The sequence below is a fragment of the Glycine soja genome, chromosome 18 (assembly GCF_004193775.1).
Source record: "Glycine soja cultivar W05 chromosome 18, ASM419377v2, whole genome shotgun sequence".
Classification (NCBI taxonomy): Eukaryota; Viridiplantae; Streptophyta; class Magnoliopsida; order Fabales; family Fabaceae; genus Glycine; species Glycine soja.
The window spans coordinates 46,748,446-46,765,958 of NC_041019.1; the positions used below are offsets into that span (position 1 = coordinate 46,748,446).

The window sequence follows — 17,513 nt, forward strand, 5'->3', positions numbered from 1 at the left end:
TCTAAAATTATAAACAACAAAAACAATTACACAAAATAATATCCTCTTTGTATATTGATATAGATATCTTTTAAGTATAAGTTGCCTTTTATTAAGTTGTTACTTCTAGAATTAAAAAAGTAATTAAGAGAAGGTCTTGGAGCAACACGTGACAAGGAAGATGAGCACAACTCCAAAAACATACATTAACGGTTCTAATCTATAATCTATCCAATCAATCATGCTAGCCAAAACAAACATTCTTTTACGTGAATATAAATTATATAACATTTTAGATGAATATCTTAAATTTTTAATACACATATAATCCATAAAAATTTAAAAATATTTGAAAAATTAATTTAACTCATAAAATTCTATTTTGCTATAACAAAAAATAAATTTAATATATATATATATATATATATATATATATATATATATATATATATTCTTCACAATAAACAGATAGTATAGATGTTTTGAAGATATTATGATAGTGTAAAAAATTAAATATCATCCCACAATTTATAATTTCATAAAACAACAAAAAGTAAAATTTTATAATTTCATTAAAATATTATGATTGTATAAAAAATTAGGTAAATTTTAAGAGCGTTACTTTTTTTTATTAAAATTGATTTTAGTCCCAATAATTTTGTCTCCCACTCTAATATCTTAAGAATTCATTTGGTAATTATAATATGATATGATAAAATGTCATATGATAAAACATTAAAGTGGAATAAAAATATAAAACTTCGTACCCCCAGAGGCTCTTCGCTATGCGAAGGTATGGGGGAGGGATATTGTGCGCGCCTTACCCTTGCATATGCAAAGATGCTGTTTCCGGATTCGAACTCATGACCAACAAGTCACCAAGGCACAACTTTACCGCTGCACGAGGGCTCGCCCTCTAAAGTTGGAATAAAAATATGATAGGATAAAAATAAAATACATTATAATCTTATCTAATATTTAGTACGTACAAAATAATATTATTGTTTTACTTTTAGATAATGATAGACGTGATAGTGATTATAATGACGACAAGGTGATAATGATAATATGACTAATGATAAAAGAGATGATAATGATAACAATAATCAGGATAGTGGTTAAATAGAAAGAAGAGAGAAAGCCAAATATGATAAACTAATATATAATAAAATAATTAAGTAACTCAAATTATATTAGTGTACCAAATCATTAATAAGAATAAGATAGAGTAATTATTTTACTTTATCACATCATAAAACTAAAAAGTTAAAACATATTTTATTAAAAGAAGAATACAGTTGTAAAACAATATCTTATTTATTATATAATAACATTACTTATTTATTTAATAATTACTTTAAAAATTAAATTTAGAGACATTTTTAATTCAACCACAACTTAAAATTCTTCAACCACATCCCATAAAATAAATAAACCTTAAAATTTAAACATATTCTGTTGTGTTGTGTGACTTGTAAGTACATTTTTATGTTTAATGTTAATGTTAGTGTGTTATTTTGTTTTGTTACATAGAGATTGTGTTTATTGTATGATGCGAAGAAAGAATGAAGTCTGTGTAGTTTAACTGCCAAACCGAAAAAAGCTGGCTCATAATTGTGAGTTGCGAGATACACACTCACTCATAACATAAGAAGTATCGCCTCCATCACTTGGGAGTTTGGCTTTTTCCTTTTTTAACAACAAAACCCCAATCTGTTTCCTTTGCCTTCTACTCCCTACAACAAACAACAACAACTACTCCTTTTTCCCTTTCGTATTCTCTTCTCTTTCATTGACGATCTCCACGAAGTTCTTTCACCTCAAACACACCCTTAATTACATCGCATTCTCTTCCTCTTTCTCTTACCGTTTGAATTAGATTGCACCTACTCCTCTCTCTTTCACTCTTCTTTTTCTGGATCTTCAACTTCTCCCTGGTAATTTTCCTTCAAAACTTCTCTCCCCTTTTGCTCCTAGATAATGGAGTTTACTCTCCTCAATTTCAGGAGCTTGTTTAATGAGTTCTGAACTGAATGAATAGTTTATGGTATCTTTTGATAGTGAGAATTTGAAACTCTTGCTCGATGTTGCTTGGATTTTGTGAAAATGGAGATTAGTTAAGTAGATTAAACGGGTTCATGACGAAATTTTTTTTTGTTTTTTGTTTTCTTTTGGATCCAGATAAAGTTTTTGTCTTTTTTCACTCTTTTTTCGAGTTCCCTTTCTGGGTCTTGTTGATTTTGTCTCTTTGTTTCCTTATTGAGTGTTGGTTTTGGTGATCTTATTCTGGGTCTCCTGTGTTTTTGGTTCTGTTTTTAGATTTTGCTGATTTGGGGGATTGAGTTGGAAGGGGAAACATGGCTGCTTCTTCTGCATCTCTTTCTGGTGCTTCTGCTTCGGATCTTCTGAGGAGTTCAACCAGCGGTTTCAATGGTGTTCCTTTGAGAACCTTGGGGAAGGGAAAGTTGGTTTTGAAGAGGAGGGACTTTACAGTTGCTGCTAAACTGAGGAAGGTGAAGAAGCATGAATATCCTTGGCCTCCTAACCCTGATCCCAATGTGAAAGGTGGAGTGCTGAGCCACCTTTCCATGTTCAAGCCACTCAAGGAGAAACCAAAGCCTGTCACTTTGGATTTTGAAAAGCCTCTTGTTGATCTGCAAAAGAAGATCATTGATGTAACTTCTAACTTAATCTGTGTGCTTTGTTTGCTTGAGCGAGAATGAATATGTTGTATTTTCCTGATTCGTGGAGGTTGTGCTTATTGCTAATGAGCTAACATAAGTGGTATTTATGGTTGGAAACAGGTACAAAAGATGGCGAACGAAACTGGACTGGACTTCAGTGATCAGATTCTCTCATTGGAGACCAAGTACCAGCAGGTTTGACTGTTATAACAAATAAGTTTTGTTCCTAAGAAAAGTGGATTACTTGAATGAGCAAACTGACGATGATAAGAGTTCTCATGAGAAAATTGCCATCATGCTTCTCTCTGCTTGTTGTTTGCAAGATTTAATATATAGCATATTTTTAGCCCCCACTGGGTTAGTTGTGTCTTAAGCAAATTAGTTAAGCCTGACTGTCATTCATGTTGGCTATCCATTTGCGTCAAATGCCCTGTGACTTCTTAGTAGCTTATAGTATATCTTTTTCTCTGAAATGCAGATTCAACTGTTTCCGCAAAAGGTTATTTATTTATTTATGTTTTCTTTTGCTTCTCTTTTGCCAGATGATACTTTTCTTTACATTTAAGTAACTACTAGGGTATCTTGTGTTAAAGAATATTATTGTGTTGTTAATTGTTATATTGTGTTTGAATGATGAGTTTTATTGACTTAGGCTTTTGCTACACTTGTTCTTTACCTGTATTATCAGTAAGTAGGGGTAAAGTTTATTGTTTTGTAATAAAATTATTCAGAGTTACATTATTCAAAATTCAGATATATACTTTTTTTGTTATTTTAACTTTTCCTCCCAATCCCTAAAATTTGAACAGTAAAATTGGTAAAAGTCTCATCCTTTCACTGCTCGCATTATTATTTCAGGCTTTAAAGGATCTGTATACGCATCTGACTCCTATTCAGCGGGTCAACATCGCACGGCACCCTAACAGGCCAACTTTCCTTGATCATGTCTTTAACATAACTGAAAAGGTCTTCTAAGTATTATTTTTGTTTTTTACTTCAATATTTTAGTTATTTCATTTTCATAATACATATTCTAGTTGCTTTTTTGTTATTGAACCACTTTAACCGAATTTCCATGTTTCCTCGTGTTTCAGTTTGTTGAACTCCATGGTGATCGGGCAGGTTATGATGATCCTGCTATTGTTACTGGTCTAGGGACTATAGATGGTAGAAGCTACATGTTCATCGGTCACCAAAAGGGTAGAAATACTAAAGAAAACATTCAGCGTAACTTTGGGATGCCAACTCCTCATGGGTATGTTGACGAGGAACTTTAGTTGATACAAGATATTGACTAGATTTAAGATAGGATAGAAACTCTAATTAACATTGATTTATCTGCATTTGACACTGATGGTAAATTTTCAATTCAAACAGTTACAGGAAGGCCCTTCGCTTGATGGAATATGCAGATCATCATGGGTTCCCCATAGTTACTTTCATTGACACGCCTGGGGCATATGCTGACCTTAAATCAGAGGAACTAGGACAGGTATGTAGCTAGTTAGGCTCTCTAAGATTCTTGGGCTTTCTTCTGTTACAAGGCTAACCCATTTGTTGATTTTCATGCTTGCAGGGTGAAGCGATTGCTCACAATTTGAGATCCATGTTTGGTCTGAAGGTGCCAGTTATATCTATAGTTATTGGAGAAGGTGGTTCAGGTGGCGCCCTAGCCATTGGATGTGCTAATAAATTACTCATGCTTGAAAATGCTGTTTTTTATGTTGCCAGGTGATTTAATTTTTTACTCCACTATTTGCAAATTTTATAGCATTGTAATAATTATTTCAATTATATGCCTTTTCCCCCCTCCCCCGTGCATGTTGGATGAATGTTGTAGAGTTTCTTGCAATTATCTATAGCCCAATTACAATATATATCAAAGGCTTAAAGTTATTATTTGTGTGCCACATGAAATTGTATTCTTTCATGAAATTGTTTTTCCTGCCACACCTAAAGCCTTATAAAGGTATGTTGCTGAGTCTGAGAGTGTGACGGACAATGTTGGGCAGTGTGAGAAATAGAGGCTATGAGTGACAATATTGGTCAGTGTGTTGTGCACAACAGGACCAATTAAAAAAGCAACACAAACTTTGACACCAATTAAAAATACGATCTAATGGTCTATATTTTTAGTTTTCTTCATTTCTCACAATGAGCTCTTATTTGATACTTTCTCATATATATTATATATGTGTGTGTATGTGAGAGAGAGAGAGAGAGAAAGTGAGTGAGTGATATGGTTGACTACTTGCATTATTATTGATAATTTTACTAATTGAAAAGTCTTGTTGTTTGTTCTGCTGGTTTGACCTTTATTTATTACATGATTTAGTCCAGAGGCATGTGCAGCAATCTTGTGGAAGACAGCTAAAGCTTCTCCAAAGGTATATACGATGCCAGTACTTTGACTCTTTCGATTCATAATATTTTAGTTTAACTATTTTCTTTTTTATTATCCTTTACAGGCTGCTGAGAAATTGAAGATTACAGCCACTGAACTGTGCAAATTACAAATTGCAGATGGTGTTATACCTGTAAGAAGCTACTATTAATTATGTTTTTTTCTCTTAAATCTTATTCACATACATGGAATTTATCATCTTATTGGTTTAAATATGAGTATATAGGTCATAAGTATTTCAGTGTTCAGGAAAATTTGTCAAACCTTTAACTCCTGGTTTGGATTTGTTCTAATTTTATCCTTTCTTGTATAATATAAACATTTGAAATTAAAGATTGATAACAATATTCTCTTGGGAATAGAACCTAAATAGAATTTCATTTTGTATTTTAAATAGGAGCCACTTGGTGGTGCACATGCAGATCCAGAGTGGACCTCTCAACAGATAAAAAAGGCTATCAAAGAAACCATGGATGTAAGTTTTGCAGGCAGCAAGTGTTCTACTGAAAACAAATATGTTAACGCATGTGTTAACTTTGGAACTTTCTCTTGTCCATAATGTAGGAGCTCATGAAGATGAACACAGAAGAACTGTTAAAACATCGCATGCTTAAGTTCAGAAAGATTGGTGGATTCCAGGAAGGTATTCCTATAGATCCTAAGAGAAAAGCCAACATGAAGAAGAGGGATCTATCTATTGCTAAGATTTCTGATGCTGAACTAGAAGTTGAGGTTGAGAAACTGAAGCAACAGGTTTTGGAAGCTAAGGAATCTTCTCCTGTTCCTCCAAAACTAGATCTGGATGAGATGCTAAAGCAACTGACAAGGGAGGTTGATCTAGAATACTCTGAGGCAGTTAAAGCCACGGGCTTGACAGACAGTTTGTTGAAACTAAGGGAGGAAGTTTCAAAAGCAAATGCAGATAATCAAATTGTTGATCCATTGCTGAAGGATAAGATAGAAAAGCTAAGGGTGGAGTTTGAACAGCAACTGCGTGCAGCTCCCAATTATGGAAGGCTGCAGAATAAGTTTACCTATCTGAGCGAATTATGTAAAGTTAAGCTTCTGTCAGATGCAAACAAGGACAATGAGGCTGTCACATTTAAGCAAGAGTTGGAGAAAAAAGTTGATAATGCCTTGAGTAATCCAAAAATAAGGGAAACATTTGAAGCATTAAAGGCTGAAATTAAAGGTGCTGGTGCATCCTCAGCAAGTGATTTGGATGACGAGTTGAAGAAGAAAATCGTTGAGTTTATGATAGAACTAAAAGAAGTAAAAGAAGTAAAAGAGGTAATAGAAAATCAAATTGAAAGTTTGGTTAACTCATCGGATGATATTAAGAACAAGGTACTGCAATTGAAATTGGAGGTTCCTAAGGCTGGAGAGACGCCTGATTCAGAATCAAAGAGTAGAATTGGTGATTTTATATTTAGAACATCATCTAGAATTATTATGGCCATACTTCTTAGAGACATGTTTGGTAATTTTAAGGAGATACCGTGTTAATGGTGGCCAATATTTTTTCTATAATCTTCCAATAGAGGACCAGTAGGGGGGAATAAAATTGAAAACCATTTTGTATTTGTTTGAGTCACAATGTTGCAGTTATATTTAGAATGACTTCTTATGTTCTTTTCTTTTCATGTTCATTTTGCTCTTTTTTAATCATTTAAAATGTTCAATTTCTCCCTAAATAGACTTAGATGAACATTGTATAAATTGTTTGAGTTTGAGGAACCGAGTAATAAAATGACGCTTGGTGCTGTAATGTTATTTGCAAGAATGATTAGCCCTACTTTTTGGTTTCGGAGGGAAGGGGGTGACAATGTTGCCCTACTTGTTTATTTGCTTAAATGCTGTAGTTGGTATGGACTTTTATCCACCTGCAGTTATAACAAATCCATGATGACAGTTAACTATTTATAATTGATTTAGGTATATTTTTGTTTCTTTATTTTATTTTTTCGGGTCCGTAAAAAATGTCTTTTGAAAATGGTTCTTGTAAAATTCTTTTTTGGTCCTTGTAAAATGATTCTTGTAAAAAGTTTTTTTTTTCTTACTTTTTGAAAAAAATGTAAATTATATTAAACCCAAAATGATACAATAATAAATGGGGCATACCCTGCAGTTAAAGAAAATCAAAAGTCTCCATAATACAAGAAGACATATATCAAGATGCTAAAACAAATGCAACAGGTGCGCTTGTCTATACATAAGAAACTTAATCTTGCTAATAACCTCTATGACAGAAAATTGATAATCTTCAAAAATCAGCTTGTTCCTAGACAACCAAATGCAGTAGACTGTAATTGCTATAGCCAGACAACGTAATTTTCCTTGAACACCTGATGTGGATCTACCCCTAATTAAAGAGTCAGTAATGCGCTGTAAAGAAGTGAAATGTCTGCGGAAAGGAGCCAAATCACGAATGTGAGCCCAAACTTGGAGAGATTTCCTGCAAGAAAAGAACAAATGAGCATATTTGACTCAGGCTCATTTGAACATAAAGGGCAGAGGGAACCCTTGTTCAAAAAAGCAACTTTGTCAAGAGTAAGCAGCCGATTCCTTTTAGCAAACCACAAAATGAAAGACATCTTAGGGGGGATTGCTGGGTTCCATATAACAGAACACCAACTAACAGTAGGCTTGACACCTCTAATGTATTCATAGACTTTGTCAACAAGCAATTGTTCATTGGTGCTCCAAGATTGAATCCTCTTTTTGGCCTCTTCCGTACTTAGCTCTTTAGAGATAATAAAGTCCCTTATTTGAATGATTTTCTTTATCAAAACTGAATCTGATGAAGAAGAATTGTAATTCCACACATCGCTCCCTCTGAAATAGTAATGGTGAACCCACCGAACCCATAGAGAATCTTTCTTACAATGAAAGTCCCACAGGATACGGGAAAAAAGCGCAAGGTTCCAGTCCTTGAGATTAAAAAGGCCTAAACCCCCTTCTCTTTTCAGAGAACAAACTACTGACCAAGCAACCAAGGGCTTGTGTTTGCCAATATCCGCTTTGCCCCACAGAAAATTACGGCACGAAGCGTTGATCCGGTTCATAACAGATTGCGGCAAAGGAAAAATCCCCATCCAGAAATTCACAATTCCTTGAATAACCGCTCTGATCAACTCTAACTTACCTGCATAAGATAAAGACTTTTTGCTCCATCCCTGAATCAGGCCAGTAATCTTGGAAAGCAAGGGAGCATAATGACATACATTTAATCTAGATGATAAAAGGGAAACACCTAAGTATCTGAAAGGGAAATCACCCAAGCTAAATCCAGTAATCTGCTGAATATGAGAAAGCTCATGAGGCCTAATACCGGCTGAGTATATGGCAGATTTATCAGAGCTGATGGAAAGCCCTGAAACCCTATAGAATTTCTAAAGCTTGGCAAACATAGTTGACACAGAAGGGATATCTCCTCTAGATAGAAGCATAATATCATCTGCAAAAGCCAAATGAGATAGCTGAATACTTGCACAGTTGGGATGAAATTTAAAATTGGCATCTTCCTTGAAGCTGCTCATATCTCTGGAAAAGTACTCCAAACAGAGCATAAACAGATAAGGGGAGAGAGGATCCCCTTGTCTAAGACCCCGTTGCCCTTTGAAGTGACCATAAATGGATCCATTGACTGCCACACTAAAGGAAGTGGAAGAAACACATTTCATGATCCAAGTACAGAACTGGGCTGGAAAGCCAATGGACTTAAGCATCCAATCCAAGAATTCCCAGGAAATGGAATCATAAGCTTTATGCATGTCAATTTTCAGGAGGCATCTCGGAGAGGATCTTTTCCGGGCATATTTGCGCAAAATCTCTTGAACTAGGAAGATGTTGTCCATCATCTTTCTGTTCTTAATGAAAGCAGTTTGAGTTTCCCTAATAATAGTCTCAAGCACTGGGGCTATGCGGTTAGCCAGAATTTTAGATACAATCTTGTATAACAAATTACAGCAAGATATGGGTCTAAAATGGTTAACCTGGGAGGCCTGATCATGCATAGGAATAAGCGCAATAATAGCATGGTTGAGCTGCTTTAGAATTTTTCCAGTTGTAAAGAATTCATTAACCGCTGCAAAGATATCATCACCAATGATATTCCAAACCTTCTTGAAGAATAAAACATTGAAACCATCTGGCCCAGGAGCTTTATTATTATCCATCATAGAAATAACGTTCCAAACCTCTTGCTTAGAAGTAGGACAAAGTAAGGCCGCAAAGCAATCGGTGGGAACCTTAGGACCCCTGTTGCAGATCGAAATGGAAGGAGTTTGGGTTAGCTCATGAGCACTAAACAAATTCCTAAAGTGATTCACAAAAGCAAGGGCAATTTCATCTTGGGAGGAAGTGTTATGCCCATCCTCTAGCCTTATGGCAGCAATAAACCGACTGTGTCTGTTGCGCTTGATTAAAGCATGAAAGAATTTGGAGCATTTATCAGCCTGCAGGAGATATTTGTTTTTGATGAGCTGAGCAAATTTCATAGACTCCGCTTTTCTAAGCATAATGGTCTGCCCTCTAGTGCGGTTTGCCAGAGCAAGAAGGGAAGGATCCTGAGGATTTTGCTTTAGAGAATTAAGCACACTGTTATATTCAGCCTCATCTAGCTCTACTCGGTTGGAGATGTTGTTGAACTCCTGCTTAAAAAGATTCTTCAAGGGAGCTTTAAGAGCTTTCAATTTCTTACAGACCTTGAACATGCTACAGCCATGAATATTTTGCTTCCAGCCATCTGCAACAATTCTTAAGAAATTTGGATGATCCACAATAGCATTGTTGAATTTAAATGGAGAATTACCTCTAGGCACTACCAACTCAGTGGTGACAACTAGAGGAGTATGGTCTGAGATAGAAATAAACTCCATAACTTCACAAGCAGAATTTCCAAAGGAATTGAACCAGGCCTGGTTACATAAAGCTCTGTCCAATTTGCTCCACACCCTGCCATTAGTCCACGTGTACAAGGGGCCATGAGTGTTGATGCTCCCCAACCCCAGGTCAGAATAGCAATCAACAAAATCTTGCAACTCATAAGCATTGGGCTCAGCTCCATTGAAACGGTGTATCAGAGCTTCGGCTCTTGATACAGGTTCTATCCTATCCTATTATTTTTCTTTGTAATTTGTCCAGGTTCGTGTTTTGTCCTTGTTCTGTTATTTGTGTTTTTGTTTACATCTTGTTTCGTTCTTGTTTGCGTCTTGTGTTCTGTTATTTGCATTTTTGTTTACATCTTGTTTCGTTCTTGTTTGCGTCTTGTGTTCTGTTATTTGCGTTCTTGTTTACATCTTGTTTCGTTCTTGTTCTTGTTCTTGTTTCTTGTGTCTTTCACACTTTGTATCAAAAAAAAAGTTGCAAAAATTTTGAAAAAAAAAAGTGGGTGTTTGATCTTTGAACACGAAATTGAGGCATTTAGAGGTGTTTTTTTGGAAATAAAATCGTGGAACAAATCCCCTTATCTAGATTCTCCTCTGAATTCTAAGCATTTTGATATATAGTGGGCCTCAAACAGACAACCGTAGCAAAAGTTATGAGCATTTGAAGTTTACTTGTCATATCTGTTATCTTATCTATTATCCTAACTGTTATCTTATTTGTTATCATATCTGTTATCCAAATTAAATCTAATTTGTTATCCAAATCTGATCTATTATCCAAATCAAATCAAATCAAATTTTTTTTATCCAAATCTAATCTGTTATCCAAATCAAATCCAATCTGCTATCCAAATCAAGTCCAAGTTGTTATCCCAAATCAAATCTCTGATAATTATATTGTCTCCTTTTATTTTGTATTACCTTGTGTGTCTAATTCGGTCCATCCAGGAACTTAAGAGAGAGTGAGTGGTAAAAGGCAAGAGTGAAAACATCACACAAAAACCTATATTGAGAGCATCAAACACGAGTGTGGTGAGGTCCTGAATTTTTTTTTAATTTACTGCAAAATTCTTTGTTCCTTAATCATGGCAAGAGCTGGTGACAATGGTGATGTATATCAACGGGACGAATCTCAGCGCTTTTTCTAACTTTTCAAAAGGCGTTGTGTGGTTATGTAACCGATCTCACAGGAGGTGGGATAAAACTTTGATATTGTTGTTATTGGTACTATATTTTTTTTGTCCTTTTAATATATAGATTATTTACTTTTAAATTCCTATTAAATATTTTAAAGGGATTAATTCAAAATGAATAAAATATTATAGGAACTAAAACTAAAAATGAATATAATGAATATATTATATGGACAAAAAATAGTAAAGATCAAAATCAAAAATAGGTATTTTACAAAGAGCATTTTAAAAAAATTTATCAGGATGAAAACTAAAAAAGTGTTATATATTTGAATATAAACGTATTTAAGCTCTTATAATATTTTTGAATTTTTTTAATACAGATTTATTAATAGTTTTTTTACTGCACGGATTTATAACATGAAATTAATAACTAGTTTTTTTTTAAGTAAATATACGTAAAGGTTAAGCTCTTTCTTATGGAAAGTTTAAATTAAATACACAACTATTAAACACACTTATCACATCATAGTTGCTATATATTCTGGTAAATAGATTGGGAATGCTAATACGTAATGTAATCTAGCAAATACTTTATTCCCCTTGCCCCGATTAAAGCAAATTTTTAAATTGATAATTTTGTGACATAAACGATTAGTAAAGATATATAAAATGTTTCAATCACTAATTAATTTGTAAAATAATGCCAACAAAATGTCAAGTGTAGAAAACTTGTTCCTTCTTTCAAAAGACAGAAAGATGAATAATAATATCTAAACAGTATTGTTTGATTTTTTGTTCAAATGTTTCAAATGAACGCCTACTTCAGTAAATCACTTTGTATATTTTTTAAGAGTTAACTATAATTTCTAAAAAAAATTACATTTTTATTTAGGTGGTTTCTACCATAAAGAAGCATATCAATTAATTCACCTATGAACAAAGAAAAAGAAATTGATAACAAATTTTCATCGTAAACCGCTTGGTATGTTTTTCCATGGTAGAAGTTGTCTTTTCTTTAAGCTTAAACTATCCGGCCATAATCATCTATCTCATCTATACCACTATATTTTATGGCTATATCGAGTATGCTTATAAAGTAGTGAAATTTAGTGCGAATCACCACTGAGTAGCCAAACTGAATTTGATCTCTTTAAGTCTTAGATTTAAACCTTGTGAATAGTCATTGGTAAAGTAAAAAAATATTTCCTATCAATAACACAAAAAAAAATTCTATCCAAATCTCAAAGTTATGAACAACAATAACAAGTGAACATTATTAAATGACACCATTGAATTCACAAAAGTATCAATATTTCCTTTTTTAAAAATAGAAAAAAAAAATGTCCTTGTGACTTGTTAGTCCCATCTCCCAATTCCCACTTCCTAGCACCTACCCACAACTAAAATTACAATATTTTCTTATAAAGCTTTTTTATTCTTGCTCTTTGTAAGGATACCAACCCATAGCCATCAGACTTTGCTGGTTGCTTCTTGTTCTCTTGATGTTCTCTGTATTTCTTTCTCTCAATTCACAGCACCGCAACATTTCAGTATGAAGCATGTATTATTTTTCATAGGCAACTGATAGAGTTTAATTTGAGAGGAAGGTGGTGCAAAATGTGCACATATCATGCAATATAACTTGATATGGAAGCGTGTGCTATTTGGACTCCTTTGATATTTAGCTTGAATTACATGTTTGTCCTCAAAATATTGAAGAGTAACTTAATAGTCAAATATGATCTTTTTTCTGCTACTAATTTTAGTTTCACAAAGAGATAGATCATAGATAAGGATTGAAAACATTCTGTAAAAAATAGTACTGACTACACTACAAATTGCACTAGTAAAGGCACCATAATGATTAATCCAAACTGTCATATTTGCATATAACACAAATAGCATACTATGATAGTGACCTTCTCTTCATACTTAAAATCAGTGAAATACCAATCCTTAAATTATTGATACGTCCCATTCATAAAAATCTCAAACATTTAATTGATCTTTGTCAGAAACAAATTAATTATACTTTAATTTATTGCCTAATATAGTATCTTACACTATCTTCACGAATGTTAAAGATGCACAAAAGCGGAGTATTTGGAAGAAGGATATAACTTAGACCTAAAATACGTATTTATGTTGTTATCCAATTAAAATCGTTATTTCATCTAAATAATTGTTGTCAGTTATATCAACAAGAAAATTAAGATTTTAAATTTCAATCATAATCACACTTTGATCACATTTCTAGATACGACTAAAAATTCAATCACTAATGGACACCCTAAAAATCTTTGCCCTAAAAATCATGATGACTTCTTAAAATCACGTTTACAAAAAACGTGATTTTTTTTACAGTAAATTGTTGAGCTGCATTTCATCATCATCATTTTCCCCCCGATCTCTTCCCACATTCCCAATTACAATCCAATAAGAGAAAATCATAACAAAAGATTAGATACAAGTAAGGAATAACAACCTTCCTTTCCTTAGGATAATCATTCCCAAACTTCTCCAAATACCACCTCCGGTTGGCCTACGCCCTAGAACCAAGTTCACAAAAGTGTAGACAAAAAAGCCCAACCCGACCCATGACCAAGCCATGTTGGCCCAACCGAGCCACTCGACAACTGTCCGTGCAACACCACGTACCCTTCCCCTCGCTCTTGAGGAGTGTTGCTAGGTGCACCCAACATTATTGCTGGTGCACCCAACATTCTTTGAAAATGACAAAACTGCCCTGCTAATTTCTCCCCTTACGGATCAAGTTGATCCGTAAGTTAATTTTTAAGACTTACGGATCAACTTGATCCGTAAAAAATTTACAGATCAAGTTGATCCCTAAGTCTTAAAAATCAACTTACAGATCAACTTGATCCGTAAGGGGTATTTCTGTCTTTTCGTGGTTAGTGCTGGGTGCACCAGCAATAATGCTGGGTGCACCTAGCAGCACTCGCTCTTGAGCCACAACAAAACCCCATCGGCCCACACATTAATCCCCATCCCCAACAAAAACACCAAAAGCCCACACAAAAATCAAAGTCAGAAAAAGCCTGAGTCATCATAGTGATTGTTGTAGTGAGAGACCTAACAGGCTTGGAGGTAAAGTAGAGGATGTTGAAAGTGAAGGCCATTAGGGCTACCGAGAGGGGGAAGCCCAAGGTGATTTTCTTTGAAGCAGCAAGGAGGATGTGGAGGGGGTAGAGGATGGTGCAGTTGAAGTAGTGGATTAGGAAGGGGGGTTATAAGGGATTAGACTTTGGGGTTGTGGGAGTGGATGCCTAGGGGAAGAGGAGGAGGGTGAACCAGAGGGTTGGGCTTTCCATGAGGAGCCAAGCTAAGAGGGGGGGGGGGGGGGGGAGTTTGGGTCCCAGCTAGGCTAGTGGTGCTTACCGTAGGGGGCTTAGCAAAAGGTGAGGGAGAGGAAGGTGAGGGTGGTGCAATTAGGAAAAGGGTCAGGAGGGAGCGATGGAAGAGGGATGAGTCGTCGTCTGGGATCATTGTTGTTGGGGGAATAATGAGAGTGGAGAGTGAAGTGAAATCAGTTTGGATTATGATCAAAACGAGAAAGGAAAAGTGGAAATGGTAAGAGACAAAATAGATAAGGTTTGGTCACAACTAATGAGGTCTGACCAACATCTAATAAATTTAATGTTGATTTATAATTAATAATGATAGAAGTGAGAGAAGAAAACTCAAAAGGGTTAATTTAATTATTTATTTGGTTTTTTTTTCATATTTTTGTCCCATTATTAATAAGTGATTTAATTTGGTTCATTAGTTTTTAAAATGATTTAATTTGGTCCTAATTTTTTTTAATTGATCCAATTAGGTTGTTTTCATTTTGTTATAAACTCTAATAATGGTCACAGAGTTGTTCAGTTAATTGAGTAAAGGTGTAAGTTATTATAAATTTTTTGACATTATCTTTAAGTCTTATCGATAAAAAAATTATATCATTTATTGCTTAAAAATTAAGGGGAAATTGAACTATTTACTAGGATGAAACTAAGCAAATCAAATTAAGCAATAAATGATATAATTTTTAAGCAATAATTTTTTTATTGGTTTGTAATATGACAATTGATTTAGAACACTTTTCTTTTTTAAATAAAAATGTTACATAAATTGGAATGCAAGGAGTAAATAATAGTATTGGATAAGTAATTAAGACAAAAATTTGTTTTAGGAAAGATATCATCGTTCATTTAGGAATTTTAGGTTCCACATCCATCTAGTTAAGAACATCTTCAACGCTAATTATTTGACAAACTTTTCGTCCTTGAATTAGGAGAGCGCTAACAAATTCATTTCCGAAAGATGGAAATTCAAATTTTAGTACCCAAAAATGAAAAAAAAATGCGACAAATTCATTTATCTCAACTTGTGTCCGTTATCGTTAATGGAAGAGCTTATGTGACACATTCAAAGACGAATTTGTCAACGCACTACACATTTAGGGACATAAGTGACCATCTATCCAAAATATAATTTCATCTTCATCTTCTCCTTTTTTTAATTGTTGCAAGCATAACATTACATTAAACACTTAAAAAGATAGAAAATCAAACATAAGTTAGAACAAACATAATATTGATTAATAAAGAAAAAAATTAAGAATAGTATTATGTTGAAAAATAAGATAAATGAATAAATATATAAATTAAATATAAAAAATATGTGTAGAAAGTAAAGATTATTGGACCATTTTTCTAATTGTAATTGCATAACAAAAAAATCATTCAAAACATGTTTCCTTTGACGGTATTTTTGAGTTTGATATCATTTTTTAAACATTTATACCCTAAATTATAAAAATATATAATGGTATTTGTTTTTTTCGATAGCATTTGATAAATAAAAAAAATTCTAGGACAATTAAAAATAATTAATTATTAATTATTTATTTTTTTAGAAGAAAGAAATTAAGGATAATATTATGTTGAAGCTATTATAGGAATACGCTAGCCTAAAGATATTAAAGGTCGTGTTTTTTTTTTAACAAAACATTGATGTTTTAATGACTTACATAAATTCATTTCACAAACTTCTCTTAAAAGAAAAATTCATCTTAAACACCTTACAAAAGTTCAATAAAACTATTTCTAACATTATCAACTATCAATTAAGTTATTTCTTCATAATATGATGTTCATGATCTAAATATAAAATTCAGCAATTTTTTATCCAAATACAAATCCAAAAATCAATTTAATATAAATTTGTACAACTGAATACTATAAGCATGATATGATCAAAGATAAAAAGAAAGATAAATATCATCTTGTTCTTCACAATTATGTTATTTTCTTCTCTTTCCTTTCTTATAGGCTCATCGCATGTAAACTTTAAATACCTCAACTACACAAAAAATGAGAGAAAGAAAATCATAGAAATAAAAAACAAAAGGAAATTAATAATACAAAATTAATTGGAAATGTAAATAAAAATAACACATAAGACATAAAAAAGTCTATAAAATGTAAGAAGTTTTTTATAAAATTATGCCTAAGGGCATATATGTCATGAAAGGCTAATGGTATAGATACCATTAGTGATATTATAATTTAATGAGAAGTCAAATTATAATCATCAAATTTGAGATAACTTAGTTACTAATACTAGAGGTTATGGCCCCATTTGTAGAGAGAAGTGATAGAACTTATAGTTTTGCTTTCTTTTTTCTCTTTATCCCCATCATAAGAAAATTTAGAGAAGAAAATAAAGCTCTCTAACATCTGGAAGATCATAAAATCAATCTTGATCATCATCAACCTTTCATCAGTCCATTTTGGCTAAGTCAGGTACGCTTTCACATATAGTTTTCATCATGATTTTGAGAGTATGGGAACACAATGAGGTTTTATTCATCTTTACACAATAATTTCTCTCTACATGGATAGAAAGCATGTGGTTAGGATTGATGATTGTCTGTTAGAATCAAATTAGGTTGATTGATTGAATCTCTACAATTTGGTATCAGAGCCACCCATACTCGCTTCATGTATGATTTTAGAAATTTTATTTATTCAGGCTGTTGGAATATTCTAAATTTTAAATGAATTTAGAGATTTTACATTTTTTGCTTGATCTTACCAACAATATTTAAATGCATTGCTCATTTAAAGGTTACAGTGCATCATTAATATATATATATATATATATATATATATATATATATATATATATATATATATATAACTTTGTGCTCATTCTTACTTTTAGAGGTCATTGTAGTAAATTAAAATAACAATCATGGACTTCTAAAATTTAAAATAAATAAATAAAGTTAAAATAATTTACTCTAGAAATGTTTTAATTTTGGATTTGGTGCAAACAAGTACTCTTCTTCATAACTTAATTTCATGAAGTATCAAGGGAAAAGAAATGTCAGATAATACATTATGGGGATGTA

At 33.1% G+C, this 17,513-nt stretch overlaps 1 protein-coding gene across 1 annotated transcript; it reads left to right on the forward strand.

The window, feature by feature from the left end:
• Positions 1 to 1,586: 1,586 nt before the first annotated feature.
• On the forward strand, positions 1,587 to 6,835 carry LOC114395443 (acetyl-coenzyme A carboxylase carboxyl transferase subunit alpha, chloroplastic-like). Its single transcript, XM_028357226.1, has 11 exons — positions 1,587 to 1,916; positions 2,299 to 2,654; positions 2,784 to 2,858; positions 3,522 to 3,629; positions 3,758 to 3,918; positions 4,041 to 4,155; positions 4,240 to 4,394; positions 4,999 to 5,050; positions 5,132 to 5,200; positions 5,465 to 5,542; positions 5,632 to 6,835. The coding sequence occupies exons 2-11, from the start codon at positions 2,337 to 2,339 to the stop codon at positions 6,571 to 6,573; spliced, it is 2,073 nt and encodes a 690-aa protein (XP_028213027.1). The 5' UTR covers positions 1,587 to 1,916; positions 2,299 to 2,336; the 3' UTR covers positions 6,574 to 6,835.
• The last annotated feature ends 10,678 nt before the right edge of the window (positions 6,836 to 17,513 follow it).